Source organism: Micromys minutus, assembly GCF_963924665.1.
Source record: "Micromys minutus genome assembly, chromosome: 10".
In the NCBI taxonomy this organism is placed as follows: domain Eukaryota; kingdom Metazoa; phylum Chordata; class Mammalia; order Rodentia; family Muridae; genus Micromys; species Micromys minutus.
Window position 1 is genome coordinate 17,740,835 of NC_137979.1, and position 25,516 is coordinate 17,766,350.

The 25,516-nt window shown below is 43.2% G+C and overlaps 1 protein-coding gene across 1 annotated transcript; it reads left to right on the plus strand.

Moving 5' to 3' along the window:
• The first annotated feature begins 1,969 nt into the window (after window positions 1–1,969).
• On the plus strand, window positions 1,970–24,502 carry ZNF18 (zinc finger protein 18). The gene is made up of 7 exons (XM_080922251.1): window positions 1,970–1,996; window positions 9,391–9,865; window positions 10,899–11,106; window positions 11,478–11,569; window positions 16,796–16,880; window positions 17,673–17,786; window positions 23,274–24,502. The coding sequence occupies exons 2-7, from the start codon at window positions 9,491–9,493 to the stop codon at window positions 24,053–24,055; spliced, it is 1,656 nt and encodes a 551-aa protein (XP_080778377.1). The 5' UTR covers window positions 1,970–1,996; window positions 9,391–9,490; the 3' UTR covers window positions 24,056–24,502.
• Window positions 24,503–25,516: the final 1,014 nt, after the last annotated feature.

The following is a 25,516-nucleotide window of genomic DNA, read 5'->3' on the forward strand; positions in this document are numbered from 1 at the left end:
CTCACATCTTTAAGCTGACATTGCTATGCAGGGAACTTTTTCAAAATCACATGTGCATTTTGTTAGGGTTTAGTTAAAATCAGGTAATACAATTCACAAACCTACTGAACTCAATACATGCCAACTTGCCTGTCTCAATAAGTTTCAACCAAGCAAAAATATTGCTGTTGTTTGTTTTTTGAAACAGGGTCCCATGTAGCCCAGGCTGGTCTTGAACTAACCTGTTCCACAAGAAAAATCTCCCCTACCCCTCATGGCAGTCTCCCAAGTCTGCTCAACACAGGAGCCAAATCATTCTGTTCTATTTGGTCCCTGGAAGCCAGATTTCTTGCATGCTAGAGATGCACCCCATAACCTAGTTGTACTCCCCCTCTCCCTTGGTAAATGCTCTTTTGTGGGAACTACTTGTTTCGGTGGTCCAGGGATCAGAGCTCTCTACACTTTTTTTTTATTGTCTCAGGTCTTAGAGGTTTGTTATTTCTTTTGCTTGGAAAAGTTTCCCTGTACACAAGGTCTGCTTCATAACTTCTGGTCTCAATTCAAGGTTGTTTTATCTGTTCGTCCTCCCCTAATCATTTTACATAAATTCTAATACCACCCTGTCTTACCTTAATTAAGCTTTTCTACTTATTCTTACCCAACATGCTTATGACCTGTGCATTTATTTACCTATTGTTCAGCTTTCGTCACAAAATAGTATTTTAAGTGCCAGAGTGTTGCACGTGTAGTTCGCTGCTATAGCCCTAGCGAACGGAATAGTTCCAGGCTCCGACAAGGCAGCTGGTAAATATGTATGAAGTAAATTAAAATAGATGGCCCTTTTCTATTATTTCCTCAGCTAAATTAGAAGTCTTCTTATTTTTGGAATGTGTTTTGCTTGTTCAGTCTGTTCAAAAAGTGTCATGCCTCTTCTCAATTGCCATATATATGCACACACACACACACACACACACACACACACACACACACACACATATCCTCCAAAGAGACATTCCTTAGAACTGTCAACTTGAGTTTCGTGGATTCCAAGGCTGCCTCTTATTCGCTCCCTGAATTTCAGAACGAAACGTGTGTGTGGCTATGTCTCTGTATTTCCCGTGGGAAAAGCCTCAGCTTCAGTCAGATTCTCATAGGTGTATTGCACAACTCCAGGGTTTGAGTTACTCTGATCTTCCTTGAATGTTGTTCAATTAAAGCCCAATGCATTTAACAGGAACCTTATCAAGGTCCCGACCAAACCACCTGATCTTGGAAGTGAAGTTCCTCAGAATTGAAAATAACCCGCGAGACGAGTCCCTAGTCTGATCGTCAGCCAAGCTCTCCTTTAATAGACACTTCCACCTCTGCCAGATAACTAACTTGTCAACTACATATGTCTCTTGACGTCTGAGTCAAGGATTGCTTTAGCCAGGATTGTGAAAGGCTTTCTCACGAACTGCGATCTTTTCGGCGCCAAGGACTGCCGAGTCCCTTTCTTACTGATCTGTTTTTCAGGCATGTGCACATACCGTGTTCCCCTCGCCCCCGCAGTGTTTCTTCGGAGATGTCAATCCTTCTAGCCACCAGGTAGGGAGAGGACACATCTCTATTCCAAAGCTGTCCTGTTTGTCAATTACTCAAGACTGAGGAACTGGATTTGGACAGGAGGCTTCTGTCAACTGGGTTTAGTGACACGAGGTGACAGTTGCGTCCCAGCGCAGGACTGTCTGAAAATGGGCGAAAAGGCTGTGAGTGCAGCCTGGGTTAGAAAACAGGATTCAGGCCGGGTGGTGGGAGCCAGAAACTCACTGCCCCTGCGAGAGGAGGTGCCAGACGCCAGTAGTGAACTGGGGCACTTCTTGGGGAGCCAATGGGAAAGCCGGCCTCAGGTAGTCCCTCCCTCGCCCTTCCGCCCCGCCCCTCGCTCCGCCCGGGCGCCGCGCGTCGCCCTGGTCGCGGAAGCGCGCAGCCGTCTAGCTTCCGGAAGTGCGCCGGAGCGGTTGGCGAGGGCAGAGAGGTAAGCGCGTAGATTGGGCAGATCTGAAGGGGTAGTCGGCTCCTGGGGTCAAACCTGAAGTTGCTCCAGCTCGCGCACTGTCGGAAGCAAGCTGCGGCGGGGACAGCGGTCTTGGCCTGGTGCCTGTCGTACTCTCGGACGACAGGCGCGTGTGGGGGAGGGGACTCGGGGCGGAACGGAAAGTGGGGACTTCCGGGTTGCTAGCCCCTGGAACGGGATAGGGATGGGGAAGCCTGGGCTCCGGTTGCACACTGCTAGGAAGCCAGTCGCTAGTTACTGGTCCTCAGTGACAGCCTCAGCCGCTCCTTGCAGACCCCCAGAAGTCTGCCTTAGCTCTTTCTGGATTTGAAGTGTTGCTGCTTGGGAGCCTTGGAGGAACCAGATCTGTAAACTTTTAATACACGGTACAGAGCTGTCAGGAATGTCAGCAATAGCAGGAGCAAAACCTTCAGTGGCCTACCTACATGTGCAACCCTGTGTGTAACCTCCGTGTGTATAGGAACATGCTGACTGAGATGTGCATTTCACTTCGATTTCTTCAAGCGTCAGTAATACGAATATAACTGATTATGAGGATCACGAGTTTCTTCTGCGAGGTGTGAGAGAAGTAAATTCTCATCAAGGCACAAATCCATAAGTCTCTCTATAAAGTAATTTAATTTTGAGTAAGCGGACACAAATGCCTGGCTGGTAGCTAGGGGTTGGCCGTCACCGCATGGAACAAGTAGTATTAATATCATAAGATTTAAATATGTAAGATTCAGTGTTCCCAGAATAGCGTTTCATGAATAGTCTCCAAATTAGTGTTGGGAACTAGTTCTGACCAATCTTACAGGTAGAAATTTTGCTGACTGAAATTCTATTATTTTTGTAAAAGTCAGGAAATAGTACATTTAGATAGGGTAGCTTTGTATATTTCATTTCTAAAAACAGGCTTCTTTGAACGTTTCCCTCCTAATCCAGTGGTTCCCAACCTTCCTAATGCTGAGATCCTTTAATGCAGTTCCTTTCATGGTGGTGACTCCCAACCATAAAGACAATTTTGTTGCTACTTCATAACTGTAACTTCACAGCTGTTATGAATTGTAATGTGAATATCTGTGTTTTTCATGGTCCTAGGTGACCCCTGTGAAAGAGTTCCAACCCATAGGCTTTGAGCTGCTGTTCTAAGTTCACAACATTTGGTAAACTGTGATTTCACGATCATTTTGTGTGAACATATATTTTAATTTTCATTGTGATGTCTTTTGACTGCTGATTATAATTTCTACAAGTTGATTTCAAGATCCCTTATTGGTGTTGATTTCTCATTTAGTTACATTCTGTCTTGGCTAGTTTTATGTCATATTGAGTCATCTGAATGGAGAGAACCTCAGTTGAGAAAATGCTTCCTTAAGATCTAGCTGTAGGGCATTTTCTCAAATAGTGATTGATGGGGAAGGGCCCATGGCATGTGAGTTATAGCATCCTAGGCTGAGTAAACTAGGAGGAACAAGCCAGTAAGCAGCTCTCCTCCAGAGCCTCTGCATCAGCTCCTGCCTCCAGGATCCTGCCCTACTTGAGTTCCTGTCCTGACTTCCTTCAGTGATGGACTATGATATAGAAGTATAACCTAAATAAACCCTTTCCTCCCAACTTGCTTTTGATTGTGGTGTTTCATCATAATAATAGTGAGGGACCCTAAGGGCTTTTACAGTTCCACATCCTCCTTACAGCTTCCCCCTCCCATTGAGGGTCTTACAACTCCCCTCTCCCACTAAAGGCTTTTGCAGTCCTGCACTCTCCAGGAAGGAGTGCTTCAACCTTATCTGGGCAGCCCTTCAAATGTAGGGGAAGAACCTTAATATATCACCCAGGCACCAAGCAGTACTTCTTTCCCAGGGAGAAGTGTCTTATCTGTGTGGCCCCTGGAATATAGGGCATAGGTTCTGAGATGCATCCTACATTGGCATCAGCCAATCGATTTAAAAGTCAACTAAACCCACCAATGCTTGCATGCCTGGTCACCATTGCTGTAGCCCATCAGTTACTAAGTGTATAAAAACTATATGGATGGAGGGCTCGGGGTTGCCTCTCCAGGCCACCCCAGTGCACTGGACTAATAAACCTCTTGCTTTTGCATCGATCCTTGATCTCTCGTCTTATTCATGAAGCCTCAAATAGATAAGACTGAATTTGGATCTTACAATAGTACTAGTAACCCTAATTAGGATACTGTGATTACAGAATACATACAGTTGAGGTTTCCAATTGTATAAATATGTGTACATGGTTTAGTTTCCTGATTATTTTTTATGGACTTAATTAAGCATACTAGAGCTGTGCGGTTTAGTTTTGGGTGATACTAGAAGTCAGGATGGCACCCCACTCCTGTAATATCAGCATTGGAGAGGCTGAGGCATGCAATGCAATTACCTTGAGTTCTAGGCAAGCCTTGGCTACAGAGACAGACCCTATCTCAAAACAACAGCTCCAAACACACCCACAAACGCACACTAAATAACAATAAATTGATACTAGTTGTGTGTACTAGATCTGTTTCTAGATGATCCGACCCATCTGTTTTAATGACATGCCATCTTTTTTTCTTTTTCTCAGTACTATTGTAGCCACACTATTTATTATTGATGAGCCAACACATTTCTCAAAATGAAATGACACACCCCCCTTTGTCTTTGTGTTGGCTAGTTTTATGCCAAGGTGGCACAAGCTATAGTCACTCAAGGGGACCTCAGTTGAAAAATTGCCTCCATTAAGATAGGACTGTAGGCAAACCCTTAGGGCATTTTCTTAATTATGAGGGAGGGCCCAGCCCTTTGTGAGTAGTGCTACCCCTAGGTTGTACTGGGCTGAGCAAGTAGTGTTTCCTCACAGCAGTAGAAACTAACAGGTCTTCCAGTCAGCTTTACTAAATACATGAATGTAGTCATATCGGTTTTCATATGCTCATGCCATATACTATTTTCATATACTGTGCCATTTCCTAGAAGTAGCAATCAAAATTAGGCTCAACATCTGTGGTATATTCAGTTCAAGCACATAAGAAACACTAGTGAAAAAAAAATCCTAGGCACAGGTTTCTATAGAACTGGAAATTTCATGTATGTATTCTCCAAGTACAGTGTAATTTACATAAAAATAGATTCATGTAGAAATATATTAATTTATTTAACTTTTAATTTTAGACTATTTTTCTACATAACAAGTTAATTTGTGGTACCAGGTATGGTACCCAGGATTTTACACAGGCTAGTCAAGTGCTTTAACCACTTGGTTACATGTTAGGTTATTGAATCTTAATATTTAAAATGTCTCTTTCAGATAGCATATATCTGAGTCTTGCTCTTTAAAGTCTAAAACTCTGTCTTGTAGTTTGAGTGTTTATTCCATTCACATTTAATGTAGTTTTTGGTATGGTTGGGTTTTACTCTACTGTGTTGTCTTATTTTCCATTATATTTTTTCTGATTATTTCTTTTTTCCTGTAACATTTATGTTTTGTTTTAAATAGGTTATTTTTTTATGTGTGTGCATGCATGTTTGTGCACCTTTGTGTGTGCCTAGTGCCAGCAGAGTAGGCTAGAAGAGGGTGTTGGATCCCTTCCAACTGGAGTTGCAGATGACTATGGGTCACTTTGTGGGTCTGGGTCGGTCTGGGTCCTGGGTTATCCGGAAGATGAGTCAAAGCTAACATAACATTATGCATCCTTAAGCTTTGAATAGAGTTTAACCTTGCAAAGTCTCTGTACCAGTTTATATATCCCAGTTGAAGCTGCTAGTTCTCACCTCTTGACCCTTTCCATTTTCCACCTCCCCTCCCCACCCCACTCCCACCAGTTGCTTCCAATATTCATAAATATATTAACAAAACGGATTAATTAAATGTGTTCTCCCTCAGGCAATTTTAATATCTCATACTACTATTCTTTGGACACCTTAAATGACATCGCTTTTTATTTGTTTTATATCTGAGTACACTTTTGCTCTTTTCAGACACACCAGAAGCGGGCATTGGATACCATTACATATGGCTGTGAGCCAACATGTGGTTCCTGGGAATTGAACTCAGGACCTCTGGAAGAGCAGTCAGTGCTCTTAACCGCTGAGCCATCTCTCCAGCCCCTGACATTTTTTTATTTGTATATGTATGTGGATGTACACAGTGCATGTTTGGTGGTCAGAGCACAACTTTTGGAATTTAGTTCTCTCCTTCTACTGTGTGGGTCCCCAGAGGTGGAACTCAGGTTGTCAGGCTTAGCAGCAAATGATTTAACCTGCTGAGCCGTCTCACCGGCCCTCATCTACTTTTATGGAAGTTATCAGAATAATATATATATATATATATATATATATATATATATATATATATATATATATATATATATATATACATATAGTATTTGTACTCACCAGACATTGACCATTTTTTGTTTCTTTTTATTATTTTCTGAAGATAGGAGTTTTCTAGCTGTTGGACGACTGAATGTCCTTTATTCTTGTACATATTCACAAATTTTCTGGGTTGTTTTTGAAATATTTATTCATGGCCGTGTGTGTGCATGTGCAGTGCATGAAGTATGTGTCTGTGTGGTGTGTTTGGGTGTGTATATGATATGTGTGTCTGTATATGTGTGCATGGTGTGTGTGGCGTGTATGTGTCTATGTGTGCATGTATCTCTGTGCATGTGGTGTGTGTTTAAGCTTGTGTGCATGCGTGCTTTAAGGTTCTGAGGACTGAGTCCAGAGCCTCATGCATGCTACGCTTGCACTCTACCTCATTCCAGTAAGCTGTGTATCTCAATTCTAATCGTTAAAGGCTGTTTATGCTGAACTTGGAGTTGCTCTAAGTTCATGTTGAAGTTGGTTTTCATTAACTGCTAGTTCCCTATTTATTTGCGTATCTAGTAATCTCGCATTGCATTCTGACTCTCATGGTGGGTGCATTAGTGATATTGAAGTCCAGTCATAGTTTGAGGAACATTGCTTTTTGTTGGAGCAGGCAACTAGGCTTCCTGTTACACTTAGGTTAAACAGATCTTTGGAAGGAGCAGGGTGCTTCCCCACAGCCCTCCACATTGATGAAATGAAGCTGCTATCCGTGGATCTGGTGGCAACTTGGTTTTAGGTTTTGTTAGGGTAGGTGAGAGTGGGTCTTACTGCAAAAAAACTCTTGGGTTTTTTGATACAGGATTTTTCTGTTTAGCCCTGACCACCCTGGAGTGATTATAAAAATTCCAGTGATTCATTTCTGATTGGTCTTTTGTGTGTGTTCTGATCTTCGTTAAACATTGGTTTTTGGTTTTTTGTTTTTGTTTTAATCTTGGTGATAAGCAGCCTCAAGCCCGTATGTACCAGGGGATACTTAGGGGATAGCCCATATTGACAGCTGTCCTGTTTGCAAAGCTCCTCCCTGTTGTGTTCCTCAGCATAGAGTCGCTCCAGCAGCTCATGCTGCCTCAGCTTATTGAAACCGTCGTGCTCCAGCCGAACTCAGCTTCCTTCACTGCTGCAGCAAAGATGGCCTCACATAATCAGCCACTATGGCCGTGGGCTTACCTCACCAATGTCTCTGAGAACTGCATTTTCACTTGCTTATCCACGGAGTGCTTAAAACTGACTGTCTTAATGTTTTCTCCAGTTTGGGGATTGGTTGTGGCTGGCAAACTAGTTTGTATTGTTACTTATTTTGTCAGGGCCAGAAATGCAATTCCCCAAATACTTACTATCTTTTACTTTAGTAATGATACCTTTGTACTGCTGAGTCCTACCTGAGTATATGAATGAGGTGTGTAGGCTCTTTAAAACAATAACAAAACCCAAAAAGTAAAACACACACATTTAGAGAGTTCCTTATGAGAAACACATGGCATTAAGCTGTTCTTACCTCTCCTTTTTTGCATCTGTGAAAGAAACTTGCTCTGGTTGGTTTTTGAGTTTTACACTTATCTTTCTTTTCTTCCTTTTCCTCCTCCTGTTCATCTTTCCCTCCTGCCCTCCCCCTTGTTTCTGTCCTTCTCCCTCTTGTCTTTTAATTTATTATTATTATTGTATATGTATATATGTTGTGTATGTGTGTGTGTATATATGTGCATGTGTTCACATGTGTGCCATTAGTATTAAAGAGAAATGGTGATTGTTAGTGTCTTGTGTCTCCCTTTATGATGTTTTAGGGTCAGTCTAATGACCCACCTATTATGAGCACCTGTAATAAAGTCAGCTATTAATAGAATAAACGACCCTTTGAGAACACTTTAATAATAACTTTGGCACTTACTGGTTTCCTTTCCACTGCCTCATTTGCCTCATCTGAATCTTGATGCTGTGTTAGCTAGCTTTGTACCGTTACAAATACCTGCATTAAACAAGTCTTAAGGAAAGGTTTATTTTGGCGTATAGTTGGAACTATGGGCTCTGGTCTGTGGTTTCTTGCTTTAGCCTTGAGATAACATGGTATGCTGATATGAAAACATATCACTCTTTCAATGTTAGCTTGTATTCTTAGGGCTCTTGTCCGTATCTATCTGTCTATCTAGTCTTATTTTGAGAAAGGGTCTCATATGTTACAGGTTGATCTTGAACTCACAGTATAACTGAGGTTGACCTTGAACTACTGATCTTCATGCTTCTACTTCCTAAGTGCTGGAATTGAAATCATGAGTCACTGTGCCAGTTTACAGATGCTAGGGATTGAACCTAGGACTTTGCTCATGTGAGGTAGGCACTGTACTTTCTGAGCTACATCTCCAACCCTGAATAGCATTATGTATTAGCTCACGGGTACAGAGATACAGAAGTATGTGTTTACTTGGAAACTCATACTGAAATGATTTCATGTGTGCATTTCTTGCATGTTTTTTTTTATAATTTAAAATTTTATTATTGAGTGTGTGCAGATACTCATGTGCATACTACAGTGTATGTAGTATACACTGAGGCCAGAGAACAACTCTTGGAAGTGGTTTTCTCCTTTCATGGGCTCAGGGGTGAAACTCAAGGGGGTTAGGCTTAGATAGCAAATGTTTTTATCTGTTGAGGCATCATGCCAGCCTTTTATTTTTCTGTTTTGAAATAGGGTCTTCCTATCTAGAACTTGTTATATAGCCCAGGTTGGCCCCATACTCACCATCTTTTAAGTGCTAAGATCACAAGTGTGTGCCACCATACCTTATATGGTACATTCCATTCTTCTATAGTCTCTGGGCATTTGAATACCAATGGAGAATGGAGAATATGGGCAGGATAAAGCTGCAGTTTCCTTTGTACCTTCAAGTTTACAACCTCTCAAGATAGAATTGAATACACGTTGAACAGTTAGTTATAGGCCTACAGGCCTTCCAGGGAGAACACACACACGTGTTGTTTCTGACCATGTGTTGCTGTGTTGTTCATGTACAGCTTGGCTCTCATTCTTCAACATCCCTAGAAGACATAGCTCTCTCCAGAGACGGCTCCATCCTAGAAGCCCTTCATCCTGAAGGCCCCGTGAAGCCAGACAATGCCTGTTGACTTGGGGCAGATTCCTTTTCTGGCCATGGCTGAGGATGCCACATTCTCTGGATCAGATGCTACCCAGCAAAGAGAGCTTGCCAACCCTGAGACTGCTCGTCAGCTTTTCAGGCAGTTTCGTTACCAGGTGATGTCTGGGCCCCAGGAGACCCTGAGACAACTCCGGAAGCTCTGTTTCCAGTGGCTGCGGCCAGAAGTTCACACCAAAGAGCAGATCTTGGAGATTCTCATGCTGGAGCAGTTTCTGACCATTCTCCCTGGGGAGATTCAGATGTGGGTGAGGAAACAGTGTCCGGGCAGTGGAGAAGAGGCAGCGACCCTCGTGGAAAGCTTGAAGGGAGATCCCCAGAAACTATGGCAGTGGGTAAGCACACTGTCTTGTCTGTGAGTAAATCCCAGGCTCCTCTGGGGCGTCTCTGGTTCATTGTCTTTTCTTTCTTGACAGTTCTTATGACCCCAAATATATAGGGTCCCCAAACCAATAACCAGTCCTTTGTTTCTCTGATACAGTCCAAGTGTCAGCAAGTCAGTCCAGTTCTGATAGCTGTCTTCTACACAGGGCCAGAGCCCAGCCCACAGAGCTGGCACTTCAGATGCCATTCACAAGTGCCAGGACCAAGTGTCTTAGCAAACTGGCTGTCCAGTTTGATGACCGATGATCTATAGGACCCAGGGATACACTTTTATTACTTTACCAGTTCATTATATAGAGTAAACCTCACAAGTAGAGAAATGGAAGAGAGAGACAGAGTGCTTCCCAGACCTGCCCCAGTGTGCTGCGTTCTCAGAACCTCAGGAGTTCACCAGCTGGCAGTTCTAGAAACCCAATTGTTAATGTATTTTTTCTAGCGGGGAGGTTCTCACCATTCTGGCACAGTTGCTTAACTCATTTGCCATCAGTGCTTGAGTATCCCTCTCCCTTCCCGAGAGTCAGGGGTGGGGTCGGCTGAGAGTTTTAAGCCTGGAATCCCATGATTGCTTATTCTGGCAACAGGCCCCTTCCTGAGACTATTTAAGAGGCACTAAGGGTTTGCTGCCCAGCAAGGACTTGGAGGTGGGTGAAAAGTCTGCATTATGCAAGATGGAAGGAAGATTGCTGTGCTAACGACAGGAGTTCAAGGAACTCCCCCCAGAACAGAACACAAAGACCACAGCTGGTGCTGCTTACATTTAATTTCATTGTGGAGGCTGTCTAGAGAGCATAATAGTAGAGGTAGGATCCGAAGGTCTCTCAGTTTCTGGTCTGTTTCTCTGGGTTAAAATGGCTTTTCTTTTTCTCCGCCTGATAGCCATAAGACTGTCTATCTCATGGTCTGTTGGAAGGACAGTTACATTAATTAATGCTTGAGTAATCTTGACTCTGCGTCCTCTGGTAATTAGTGCTGTTTTGTGTCCAGATCAGCATCCAGGTTCTTGGACAAGAGATTCCATTTGAGAAGGAGAATTTGCCACAATGCCGTGGGGACAAGGTGGAGCCCTCACTGGAGGTGGAGCCTACACTGGAAGTGGTGCCTCAGGACCTGCCCCTTCAGAATTCATCCTCAGCACCCGGGGAGCTGCTGAGCCATGGCGTGAAAGAGGAATCGGATATGGAGCCAGAATTAGGTGAGGGGCAGTTACCTGTTGTGCTATGTGGTAGTCTCTGGGAGAAAGTTGGGGGTTTTGGTTGGTATGGCTAGGTGTATGCTGAGACAGCATAATGCCCCTGGAAAGTGGAAATGACCAGACTGTATTTTAAACCATTCATGATCAGGCCATCCCATTTGGGTTTTGGTTCTTTGGAGAGAGCTGGGAGAAACATGGATAAGACTGGCAGTTTGGAGTGGGGGGTTGTACTTGTTAGTAAGTAATCACAAGTCTTTGAATTTGATTGACACTGCAAAACTGTTCTAATTTGTGAAGAATTTCATGGTGTCCCCTGGGGAGTGGTTAAGGGAGACCTTTGGATTCTGAAAGCCTCCTATTCTTTACCACAGCTCTGGCTGCTTCCCAGCTTCCTGCCAGACCTGAGGAGAAGCCTATTAGAGACCAAGAGGTGGGAACAGCCCTTCTCTCAGCACTACAGGAGGTGAGTGGGGTCCCCCGGCCCAGGAGGATTGGTGGGGACAGACTCAGAAGAGGAGCAGAGATGGAGCATGGCTGTGTCATAGTTGAGTCCCCGCTTCCCCTGCCAGTCATCTTGACAGATGGATCATGGAGTCTGGCCTCTGGGAAGGCATGCAAGTTGCTTTATCCAAATATGGTAGTTTCTGATTTTTTTTTTTTCCATTACTTTGAGCCCATGCTAAGAAAGGGCTATTTAATTTCCTAGTATGAGCTACCCACACAGGAGTCTTAGGAACTTGGAATGGTAATTTCTCATGTGTGACAGGTGAATTTTTTTTCTCTGACCTCATAGGAGTAATGTTGTTAGACTATACATACTCAAACATATAGTTTAGTAAGTTCTTCAGCCCTATAACACAAGCACAACCAATAAATATCTCACTCACATTCAATTTTTAAGTTTTTTTTTAAATACTTTTATATTTATGACTTGTTTTGTCTGGTATATGCCAGGTGCATTCCTGGTGTTAATGGAGGCCAGAAGAGGGCAGATCCCCAGGAACTAGAGTTACAGATGGTTGTGAATTATCACATGCATGCTAGGAATAGAACCCAGGTCCTGTGGAAGAACATCCAGTGCTCTTAACTGCTTAAACCTTCTCTTACTGTTTGAGTCCTTGTCCCAGTCATTCTGAGACACCTACTAACTACCTTCTATTACCACACATGTGTTTTTTCTAGAACTTTATGTAAAACTGAATTTTACAAAATAACTCATCTTCCTTTTTTTAAGGACCTATTTGTTTATTATATATAAGTACACTGTTGCTGTCTTCAGACACACCAGAAGAGGGCATCAGATCCCATTACAGATGGTTGTGAGCCACCATGTGGTTGCTGGGAATTGAACTCAGGTCCTCTGGAAGAGCAGTCAGTCCTCTTAACCACTGAGCCATCTCTCCAGGTTATAACTCATCTTCCTTTTTCCTACATAGAATGTATTATATCCTCTGTTTTGAAAATGTCTTCTTGCTGGGAATGTAGAATAGGAATAGAATGGAATTCCACCTACATCTCAAGCAGTTGCTGGGTTATCTTTGTTTTTATAAAGATGGTTCGGATGCAGTTCTTTGGACAAAGTTTGTTCTATTTTACCTAGACTTCAGGTGTGTGTGTGCCATTTCAAGATGTCTGAGACTATACATAATACTGTACACTCTATATATAGAGTGGGGCTTTCCTGTCATTCTTCTGATAAAGATCAGTTTGTAAGTTATGAAAGGTGAGTGATTAACATTGACAGTAATAATGGAGCCATTCTAGCAGCACTCTGTAATGAGATACATGAGTGTGGAGTCTTGTGTCAGTGTGTCGTGCTGTGTAACACTGTACTTACCCTTCGTGTACTGATGAGGAGTGAGATGGATACAGAACTCTCCCCCACCATGGCTATAACTTTTACAGTTCATGGCGTGACAGCAAAACTAGTGTTAATGTTTTCCCTTCTCACCACTTTGTGGGTAGAAGACTAGTTCTTACCACAGAGTTCGGCAACTTCTGTGTATTATGGCCTTTTCCTTAGTGAGCAGAGAATGTTTTCACTCAGTACTTCATGGCCTCTCTCAGGCATGGCCACCATCTCTTGCACTTTGGGGCTTCTCTTAAGTAAAATAAGGGCCAGTTGAACAGAAGAACTAATTCTGCAACAGTGGGTCTGACAGCAAAAAGAGCTACTAAATAACAAGTGTCTGTGTAGTGTAGGAAGGGTGGATGTGCTGGTGGGCAGTGTGAGGGTAGATGTGCTGGTGGGCAGTGTGAGGGTGGATGTGCTGGTGGGCAGTGTGAGGGTGGATGTGCTGGTGGGCAGTGTGAGGGTAGATGTGCTGGTGGGCAGTGTGAGGGTGGATGTGCTGGTGGGCAGTGTGAGGGTGGATGTGCTGGTGGGCAGTGTGAGGGTGGATGTGCTGGTGGGCAGGGCAGGCAGGGTGGATGTACTGACTAAATTTATGACTCACATCCTGTTTGAAATGATGTCATCCACTCAGAATGATGCACGGATGCTATGTGTGGTGGCACACCTGTATTTCTAGCACTTTAAAAAACAAAGTGGTATGTGTCATAGATTCAAGGCCAACTTAAGAATACAAAGTGAGTTTCAGGTCACATTGAACTGTACTGAAGACACTGTCTCAAAATACAAGCAGATAGATAATAAATGAAAAAATAGTGTACAATTTATAGCCTAGGAATTATTTATGAAACATCCCATTTAAAGCTCTCAGTCTACAGTTGACAGTGGGTAACTGAAACCAGAGGCGTGAAAATGGAGATGGGCAGGATTGTGGTTGAGCACCAGAGAAGCCTGCTATCCAGGGCCAAGATTCCTTTGAGAACTGTCTACTGATTCCTTTTTCTCTCCTGGCAGTTTCATCCCCTGGTACTTATTTCTGCAGTTCTTTGTACATTCTGGGAGGCATTCCCTGTCCAAAGTGTGGCTGACAGAGGTTTTCTCCCTCCCTGGGGGCTGAATATTCTGCTTGTTTCCTGTGCTGTGCCGAGGGTTTGATTTGTATGTGGTCCATCTGGTGACACTCCGTCCTGGTTTGTTTCTGACAGTTGCTGTGCGGGTAGTGTTCTATTCAGAAAGTTCTTGCGTACTCCAGTGTCTTGAAGAATATTCCTTATGGTTTCTTCTAGAAGTTTCAGCACTTAAGGTTTTAAATTAGGGTGTTTGGTTCGGTTTTTAGTTGATTTTTGTACAGGGGAGAGATAAGAATCTAATTTCACCCTTTCGGTAGATAACTACTCTTGGCCTCTGTGGTAAAAAATTAAGTGTATATGGTTTTGTCAACTTATTTTTAGGTCCAGTATACCTATGCCATTGGTGCTTGTTTTATTGTAGAACTAAGCTGTCTCTTACTTATGAAAGGACTATTGCTTCTGGAGTTTGTAGGGACAGTGCAGAGAATTGGTTAGCATATTAAAACAGTAAAGACACCAACCATTACCTGTTCTGGATAACTTGAAAGATCAAAGCTGGACATGGTCGCACTGTAATTCTAGTGCTCAGGGATAAGATGGCAGTATTAGAATTCCAGGCCAACCACAAAGTAAAACAAAGGAAAATATTCAAAATGCTCATTTGGTAATTGCATACACATACACAGTGCCTGTATTAGGTAATTGGTGACTATGCACACAGAGCATTTATATTAGCCAACTGCTGACCGTACATACAGTGTCTGTGTTAGTCAACTGGCAACTGTGCATATGCACAGTGCCTTTATTACCTGATCGGTGACTACACACACACACACACACACACACACACACACACACACACACACTGCCTGTATTAGCCTATTGGCAGTTATACATATACATAGTGCCTGTATTAGTTGATTGGTGACTATCTACACATGCTGTATTAATGGATAATTGCCTAGCAACTACTAAAGTGAACAAGTTATTTTTACATACCCCAATAACCACCAATCCCCACCATTATCAGCCTCATCAAAACCTTCATTCTTAATGAAATCCTTTGAAAATGAAGGGGAGTTTAAATATAACCCCTATCTCCAGTCTTGTCTGTAAAGAAGAAGTTTGATAATCGTGTCAGAATGCAGAGGGGATGTGATTACCCCTACATAGTATGTCATTATCAGAAACTATGGGTGGGTTGAGCGCTCCTACTCTATTTGAGTTGAAGGAGTCATAGTTTATAAGCCCACAAGATGGTGCTCTTTTCACATGGGAGCATGATTTTTCATCAGAGCACACAATGGACTTTGGGACTTTCAAAGGTAATGGCTGCTGGTACCCTGCATCTATACTAGGGGTTACATTCGGGCCTCAGCTTCTTGGCAGTTCTGGGCTGTAAGCTTTCAGCCATGGCTGCAGTGTTCAGTGACTCCGGGCTGTCAGTTGGCTGATGGTGATGTTGGAGCTTCCAGTGCTTGAGCTCCCTTGCTAGTCACTTCACTTAGTAGCTGTTCTGGTGACATGGGGAATGTCCAGTGTCCAGTAAAGCTGCCATTCTGTCAGGTGCCTGAGTGGTGTCCTTTTCCAGTGGCTCTCAAATGAAGGCCTAGTGGGTTCCAACTGAGGACTCCTGTATTTAGCAACATTTACTCTTCCTGGCTGATCCAGGAGTTTCACTCATGTAACAGTAACAATAAAAAGTTTAAATTTGTATTTACAATATAGTTAAGAATCTTGAGAGAACCTTTGAGCATTCCATACCAGAGATTCTCTTCCCCTTTCCCTCTCTCCTTTAAGCTCAGAGTCTGCTAATTCTAGACTTTTTCCTGTAGACATTCCTGGCACTAGGTGGCAGACCTGCATTAGAAATCAGGGCGAGAAGTGTGTCCTGTCCTATCCTAACAGTGGTGCTTGCATTCTTTCAAACTTCCCAACAAGTTGAGTGTGAACAACCCACAGGTTGGGACCAAGACTCCAAAAGGTTAAATAACCAGCCCAAGATTACACAGTAGAAAGTGGCCAATCTGGGACTTGGGGTCTAGCATGTACATCTCCACAGAGTGTCCTGTCAATTATTCTGGGTTGCTAATGTCAGCTTCTTGTGGGGAGGCTGAAATTTCATTTTGAAAAGTCGATGGATTTGAGGTGGGTGACCTTTGTGTTTTGGGTCTTCAGCCTGTTCTTGGAGAGGAGATAGGCTCCTTTGTCTAACAGGAGCACTGAGAGCAAAGCCAGCTTCATGGTAGGGTGCCTGGGAACGTTGAGGGACTCTTAGCTGTATGCAGTTTGACAGAATCAGGTTTACAGCTGTTACCTCTTCCTACCTTTTCACTCATTTACAAATTGCTTTTATCACTAATTTCCCTTTTAACTTTCTTCCTTTCTCTTGGATTTCTAGGTTTCCAGTAGTGGGGATAGCAGGCACCCAGTGTCAGAAGAGCTCCACTGCAGCTCTTGAAAGAGATACGAGCAAGGGTCAGGGAGTGTGTTCTTTAGACCTAATATGTATCATAGAACCAAACCAAACTGAAACCCAGAAGTACGCCCCTAATGTTGTATAAACTGGGCAAGAAATGGGGATCTGAAGCCTGTCATCCTCCCATTGCCCTCTTTGTCCTTGACAAAGGACTCACTTGTTTCAGTGAGTTCTTGGGTCTTTTGTTAACCAGCATCCACAGCCACTTTCCTTCCTCTTAGATTTCTGTGGTTTGGGAGGCAGGTTTAAGCCTTTCATTGGAATGATACTTCCGTGTTTTTCCCTCAGGAGCAGTGGAAACATCTGGATTCTACTCAGAAGGAACAGTACTGGGATCTCATGCTGGAGACCTATGGGAAAATGGTCTCAGGAGGTGAGGGCGTGGGTCCACTTGATGGGAGGAGATTAAGAGACTGGGAAACTTTTAGGTATTTTCTGTGTTTTCTAGAGATACCTGTTGAAGGTGTGTGTAAAGGGAGTCATTGGTGCTGTCACAGGAAGTTGATGAGTTAGAAATAGCAGGCATATGAGTAAGAATGTCCCAATATTGAAAGTGTTCTGTTCTTCAGGAACCGTGTGATTGTGTTAACTTTAGTAATACCTTTTAATTTATGAAACAAATTAAATGGGCATGGTGATGCTATTCCCCACCCTCCACCCTTATTTTTTCCTTTCTGACACAGGCTCTCTCTAGGTAGCCCTGGTTGACCTATAGAGATCAGGCTGCCCCTGATCTTACAGAGATCCACCTGCCTTTGCTTCCTGAGTGCTGGGATTAAAGATGTGTGCCATCATGCACACCCATGGCATTCGCTTTTAGAGATGCTGGAAGTGAGCATCAGATCAAGGACTTGCTCAATCTTCCACAGCTCCCAGGGGCTGAGTTAAGGTGGATGCAGTTGTTATTGGCTTTGGGTCCATATTCTTTTTCTGCTAAACTGAACTGCCTTAAAAAAGGTAAGAGACCTTGTCTTGATGTTTGCACCAGCCTGCCAGTTGTCCTGGGGTCCTTGTCACCTGTCTAGATTCTTGTTTCATGACATTCACCATATGTCCTTACATCTAGTTCTCTGGTGAGTATATGTAGGTGACATGTCTGGGGTTCTCTTTTGAGCTTCCAGATGTCAGTCACTGTTTGTCTAAGCCCACACAATTTTTCTCTCAGTACCAGGCATTTCCAACTCCAAACCTGACCTGACTAACTTAGCAGAGTATGGGGAAGAGCCAGTGGGGCTGCACCTTCACGGCGCTGAGAAGACGGCAAAACCCCTCTGTAAAGGTTAGTGGTGTCATGGTCTCTAGCTATTTCTGACCTCTGTAGACCGAACCGCAGGTGGTGGTGGGTAAAGTAGTTATTGCATTAGTTATAGCTAACTGTGATTTCACTTGAATACCATCTGTTGCTGGCTACAGGGCTGTTGATATGTTTATTTAACCATGAAAGAAAGAGCACGTGTTGGATCTACTGTTAGCCTGGTCTTTGTTGATAGTTTTCCTTCTCAGAGAGAACTAATTAATATTCAGACAACATGAGGCCAATATAGGTAGTTAAAATTTACCCAAAGGACTCCGTGTAATATCCATTATACCAGCAAAGAAATTCAGGAACGATACTTCTCTGGATTTGTAAAAAACATACTTTTATCTTATAAGTCTGTGTTTATGATCTGTCTGTAGGGGCATGCTGTGCCATTGTCTGTGTATAGAGGCCAGAGGACAGCTTTATGCAGCCTTCTTCCAGTGTCATGTGGGTTCTAGAGATCAAATTCAGGTCATTAGGCTTGTGTGGAAAGCACTGTTACCCACTGAGCCGTCTTGCTGGCCAAAAATTAAACTTTTCTTAGCCTCATCATAGTCAGCACTAATCACCTACTTCAGCAAAAGAAACAAATGGAAGAGTGTTCTATTCAGTCTCCGTGCCTGGACTGATTAGATAGCAGCATCCACCGATGCTTAACATGTTTGAAGACTAGGAATAAACCTGATATTTTTGTGCTGTGCATCCATTTGCCTTGGATGCTCTTTCTAAAACATGTCAACCACAGCAAACGTAACAGCTCACTCACATGTGTACACACACGCCCATGTACACATGTATCGAATTCTAGAATCTTGGAGAAGGAAAAGGACTCAAATTATCCTTTCCCTGATGGAGTCTAATCATTTTCCTCTGCTGACGTATTACACAGAATAAAACTAGATAGATACAACTTTATTATCTTTGTTTTCCTTTCTTCTTCTTCTTCTTTTTTTTTTTTTTTTTTTTTTTTGTGCTGGGAGTCAAGTCAGATTTTATACTTCCAAAGTTCGCATTACACCCAGTTCTGATTTTAATTTGAAGCAATATATTTACGATTTCACAAGAGTTTCTTTAGAGCAATCGATTTCACACTGTGTCATGTCGTCAGAGAAGAGTGGTAAGCGAGGTTGGAAGATGCTTCATGAATTTTACCTGGGAAGAGCCAGGCTATCCGTTTCACCTAGTAGGATTAATATTGTAATTTTTGAATTTTTAAAATTTTTGTGTATGGGAATTTTGCCTGTATATATCTGTGTACCACACACACGCATGGTATTCAAGGAGGCCAGACAAGGCCATCAGGTTCCCTAGAACTGGAGTTGCAGACAGTTAATGAGCTAGTACATGGGTGCTGAGAACAGAACCCAGGTCCTCTGCAAGAACAGTAAGTGGTCTTATATACTGAGCCATCATCACCATCATCATCATCATCATCATCAAGATGATTTTGACATATTTACATTCCCAGTAAAAATGAGTAAAAGTCAGAGCTTGCCTATTCCTTGTAGCAGTAGGGTTTTATTTGTGATATTCAGCTCACTATATCCCAGCTGTTTCTGTTTTGTTTGGGGTTTTGTTGTTTTTTTTTTTTTTCCCCATCCATTCTTCTTGCTGACTTGGCCCCATTAGATTCTGCCTTGCATAGCCCGTCCTTATGTCCTTACAGCTAGAGACAGAACTGAGGAAAAGGGTATTGGGAGTAATAGTGGGAAGATTGGTTTGGTGGTGATGGGGACAGACAGGAAGGGCACACTTGGAGAGAGAAGCCTGTGCAGGGTCGAGGTAGGGTCCAGGTTTATAGGGAAGAGACTGAACTGGGCAGAAGCTGCAGCAACAAGAGAGGAAAGGACTAGTTGGAGAACTCAACAACTGGGCACAGTGCCAGGCGTTGTAGTAAAGGCAAGGGCGGAAGTCATGACAGAGATGCTGTTTTCTTTGACCGTGCAGAAGGACAGTTCAGCATGAAAGTAGGTCAGCAGGGTCAGCCTCAAAAAGTTGTATGCTGTGTCTGTTAGTACCCAGGGATTAAAACAGCAGCAAAATAAATAGATAAACAAACAAACAAAACAAAAACCCCAAACCAGTTATGTGATTCCTAAGTAGATGTCTTTTTTATGGGATATTATTTTAATTTACATTTCAGATGTTATCCCCTTTCCTGGTTTCCTCTCCAGAAACCTCCTATCCCATCCCCTCTCCCCCTGCTTCTATGAGGATGCTCCTCCATCCATGTACTCCCTCCCACCTCCCTGCCCTGGCAGTCCTCTACACTGGGGCATCAAGCCTTCACAGGACCAAGGGCCTCTCCTCCCACTGATACCCGACAAGGCCATCCTCTGCTACATATGTGACTGGAGCCATGGGTCCCTCCATGTGTACTCTTTGGATGGTGGTTTAGTCTCTGGGAGCTCTGGGGTCTGGTTGGTTGATAGTGTTGTCCTTTCTAAGGGGTTGCACCCCTTCATCTTACAGCAGCCAGGAATGGTAAGGAGCCCAGGAAGCATGAGCTGTCAGGTTCACTTCTGATGAAGGGGTAGCAGGGATCCTGTGCAGGAGCCATTCTCTGCAGAGCTATAAAGGAGCTACTCAGAACTTTGCTTATGGTGCTTAACAAAGTAAGTTAGAAATCCGTTTTTTAAAGATAATTTGCACAAAGAAAAGACATAGTGAATATTTTATTTGTACCTTGTTTGGATTAGAAACATTTTTCTAAGCACAGAGGCGATAAAAGGAATCTTTGAGGAAACAATTAACAGACTTAAAATAATTTGCTTATAAAGTAAAGAAAAAAAACTATACATTAAAAATAACTCCAAACAAAATTACTGCAACCAAATTGGTGTAAAACATTTTCGTGAACTTGATAGATAAATGACGGTCTGTTTTATTTTTCTTAAAATATTGAAAGTTAAAGCAAGTTGATGAGAACAAATTACCTTTTTCAGTAAAATATGGACAGCAATCCCGGAGTATAAAAAGTAGCTTCCAGGTGTGGGAGGAAAACGATCTATCCTTTTATCACTGAGGAATTCACATTTAAAATAACAAAAATCTATTTTTCACTAGTCTAAATAGCATACGTAGAAAAAGCATTCAGTACTCAGGTATTAGCACCCTCCACATTTCTCCTGCTTAGCCACGGACCAGAGGATGGGATGGCCCTTCTGAGAGTTAGGTTGCCAGTAGGTATTAAGAACTGCGGGGCTGGAGAGATGGCTCGGTGGTTTAGGATTCTTACTGCTCATGTCAGGGAGCTGGGTTCGGTTCCCAGGATCTACAGAGCAGATCACAACCATCTGTAATTCCAGTCTCAGGGGTGACACCCTCTTCTCATCTCCATAGGCTCCTGTGCACGTGTGGTGCACATGAACACACACAGACACACACATATAAAAGAAAGAAACCTGAGAACAATTAAAAGACCCAAACAAAACCGTAATGGTTAAGCCATTAGGCATCACAGTTGTGCTTTGAGGAATTCCTTTAAAGCATTGATTAGAAAGTGGGCAACATGGAGAGAATTGCTTATTACAGTGATATTTATTGCAGTAAACTGATTAAGGGCATAGGTTTCCACAGCGGGGAATTCCTGAATTCACAATATATTACAATTTTCATGGTGCTATGACTTGGCTCTTCCTTAAAGACGACAGTGCTTTCCTTTGAGTGGGCTATATCTTGGCACTCAGAGACAGCATACGTTCAGTTCTAGCTCTCTGATAGTTGTGTAGAGCTGGCAGGCCACTGGTGAGGTGAGAGTAAAAGGGGAAGAGAACAGCCTCTTGATTATTTCTGTTTGGTTTAAATTACCAAGGGAGCATCTTATGTAGAGCTGCTGGCCTTGAACTTGCTCTGTAGCTCAGGATGATTACTGTTTTTAATGGTGGGACTTGCTGTATTGCCTGGGCTGCCCTTGAATTTGTCATCTTCCTGCCTCACCTCCCTACTCAGGGGTTGTAGGTGTATGATACTACGCTGACACTGAATAGAATCTTAGATTTATAAGGATAAAGTCATTTTAAGAAGTTTAAATAAACCTTCCATACCAAAAAAAATTTACCAGATGCTTCATAAATAATAATCAGAAACCTGCATTATGAGAAAAAGCATAATTGCTTACAGACGTTAATAAAGCATGTATAGCTAGATGTGGTGTCCAGTACTTGAATTCCTAGTTACACAAGAGGCTGAGCAGGAATATCACCTGAGCCTAAGAGTTTGAGATAGCCTGGGCAACATAGCAAAACCAACAATATGTACATAAAACATATATAACTAGTGAGCACATAGAACTGCTCCGTTAACCAGTGTGGCACAATATGTCCTTATTGCATTGACCCTACAACAAAATTATGAATACAAGAAAACATTAATGACGTTTATTAACTAAAGTCTAGCTTTCTTGGTCAAGCAATGGTGGTGCAGGCCTTAAATCTCAGCATTCAAGAGGCAGAGGCATTTAGATCTCTGTGAGTTCAAGGCCAGTGTGGTCTACAGACCTACTTCTCAGATAGCCAGGACAACGCAGAGAAACCCTGTCTCAATACCTACCTCTGCCCCACCCCCACCCAATTAGATTTTTTTAATATGAGAATTCATGTTAAATATTAAATAAATCAGGGTCCATGTTTACTATATAAATGCAATCTAACCATATACCGAACTCTGTTCAGTATGACATCAGTTATATCTAAAAATAGGTTATCCATATGTGCATGCAAGTAAAGTTAGACTGGAAGTCCTGACATGGCGGTGGTGCACATCTTTACTCCAGCACTCGGGGCAGAGGCAGGTAGATTTCTATGAGTCTGAGGCCAGCCGTGAGCCCAGTCTCATGTGTGCCGTCATGTTTGCTAGTGCCATTGGGGTTGATTTGGGTTTCTCAAATGTGTTTTTGTCTCTTCCTAAATTTTTACTATGTTTATTAAATAAAAGTCTTGGGGCTGGAGGGATGGTTCATCAATTGAGAGCATGTGTGCTGCTCTTTCAGAGGACCCGAGTTTGGTTCCCGACACACACGTCGTCATTACAGACGTCTGATTCCAGCTCCTCTGTGGTACCTGCACTCATGTCTGTGTGTACACAGACATACTCGCACATAATAACTGATAATAAAAACAAAACTTAAAAGGAAAACCAGCCATCTTAGCAAGCACTGATCATATGTAACGTTTGGGAGTTTTGGGCCCCTAAGAAATGCATACTGTTTTCTTGTGGAGGGGTCAGAAAAGCCCACTAGAAGCCTGTGCTCTTCAGAGTGAGTGGCTCAGCTCCAGAGCCAATTGATTTAGCCTTGAACCAAGCACAGGTGGAGTGAGTCTGGAGTGCTCAGGCACCTGGCCTTCCACTTTTCTTGACACCCTCTCGGTAAAAAGAAACATGATGCTTGCCTGACACCATCTTTGCATCAGTTGGATAACAGGGCATAGCAGTTACTGCCATTTAACACCTTTTTTTCCCTTTCAGAAGACAGACAAGAAAACGACAAAGAGAACCTAAACTTGGAAAATCACAAGGACCAGGAATGTCTGGATGTTTTCTGTCGGGCACCAGGTGAGGCTCCAGCACAGACTGCCTTGAATGATTTCTTCGGTGAGAGTGAGGCGCATCGTTTTGGAGAGAGTGTCCCAGAGGCTCTGGAAAGCCTTCAGGGTGAGGGAACTGGGGCACATCTCTTTCCTCATGAAAGGGGCTCTGGGAAACAGCTAGGTCAGCACATACAGAGCTCTTCTTTGGGAGAGCTGTCTGCCTGGTGGCTGGAGGAGAAGAGAGAGGCCTTTCAGAAGGGACAGGCCAGAGCCCCCATGGCCCAGAAACTGCCCACCTGCAGAGAGTGTGGGAAAACCTTCTATAGGAATTCACAGCTTGTTTTCCACCAAAGGACTCATACAGGCGAGACATACTTTCATTGCCACATTTGCAAAAATGCCTTTCTACGAAGCTCAGACTTTGTGAAACATCAGAGAATTCACACAGGAGAGAAGCCCTGTAAATGTGATTACTGTGGGAAAGGCTTTAGTGACTTCTCAGGCTTGCGCCACCATGAAAAAATCCACACAGGAGAGAAACCCTATAAATGTCCCATCTGTGAGAAAAGCTTTATTCAGAGGTCAAACTTCAACAGACATCAAAGGGTTCATACAGGCGAGAAACCTTATAAATGTATCCACTGCGGCAAGCAGTTCAGCTGGAGCTCCAGCCTTGACAAGCATCAGAGATCACACTTGGGGAAGAAGCCCTGCCCATAGCCACGCCCCAGCCTCTGCAGCCCATTGCAACCCTGCTCAGATCTGCTTGGAGGAACTTCCGACCAGAAACAACCTTCTCTTCTCTATGTGCTGCTGGGCGAGGACCTAGGCACTGTTTTGATGCGAAGGGAATGCTGTTCTGCATTAAGCTTGTTTAGTTTTTCCTTTTGCAGCAGGGAAATAAGAAACAAGAGTTGTTGGTTTCAGCGGCCTCCTAGTTTGGACCCCTTGGGAAAGACAAGCCATGTAAATAATGGCTTCAGTAGTTCTCTCTGGTGAGAGCCCGAACGGCATGGCCACAGTTGCCACTGGCCTCGAGAAGCTCAGATCAGCTTTAGAACTGGGCTTCTCTAGCAGGCTGTCACAGAAGGGGAGGTATCGAGGCCTAGGGTGCATGCTGTCATTCTCAGACTGATGCAGAGTTCCTGTTTAACTGTCTCTAATTTGAAATAAACTGAGCTGAGTTGGTCTCCCTTATATCTGCTGTGTTCACTGTGTCTTGACTCGCACTTCTGAAAGTACCGTTTTCATAGAGGAGCCCATGTGGGAACTGAGCTCCAGGACCAGCCCATAGAAATCGATCAGGTTGGTAAATGCCTGGGCCATGCTGGGCAACCTTTACCTCAGGTAAGCCTGCCTGTCACGTGATCACATGCCTCACGTATACTTCTTTCTCCTGGCTTCCTTCTTGAACGGTTATTACTGCCAGAGTGTTTTATGTTTTAAAATGTTCTTTATTACTTCATTTTGCCTGTAGAGTGTTAGGAAGAAATCAATAGTATTGATCTAGTTTTTAATATTGTCTAGGACTTTATTAACATATATATGTCTAACCTGCCCATTTGTCCTTGTAATCACAAGTTGTATATCTCAACATTTCCTATCTTGGTACAGTGAAACTTCTATCCACACTCCCTTGTACCTTTTCCCGTGTACTCCCCCCCACTCCTGTTCAGATTCACGGCCTCTGTTTTCACCCATGTTAATGTATGCATGCATGAGTATATCCCTATGTCTATATTAGAATCTCCTCTAATGACCGTTACTTCACTAGTGCTGACCTAGGGCTCCTTTTTGCTGAGGGGACTAGAGAACTGATGGTTACAGTCAAGGTTATGTGCACCACTATCCTTAGGGATATTGTGCTATGCTGGTTGTTGATGTGCTTTGTAAGTGCTGTGTTGGTAGGTGGTACAGCTAGGTAGGGCTGTTGGTTGCCTCTTATCTTTGGATACTTGCATTGAGCCCTCTGGTACCATGAAAGTTAGTTTTCAGTCAGTTCAGGTCAGTTTAATTCAGGGGTCTTTGGGCCCTGTTTCTGACGTGCAGAGGATTTTCAGCAATAGGTAACTAAGAGCAATAGCATAACAAACTCAAGACAGCTTCTCCTGTCTGCTGTTGGGGGTCAGTCTAGATGAGAAAAGTTCATTAAAACTGTATGCATATTTACATATGGAATTA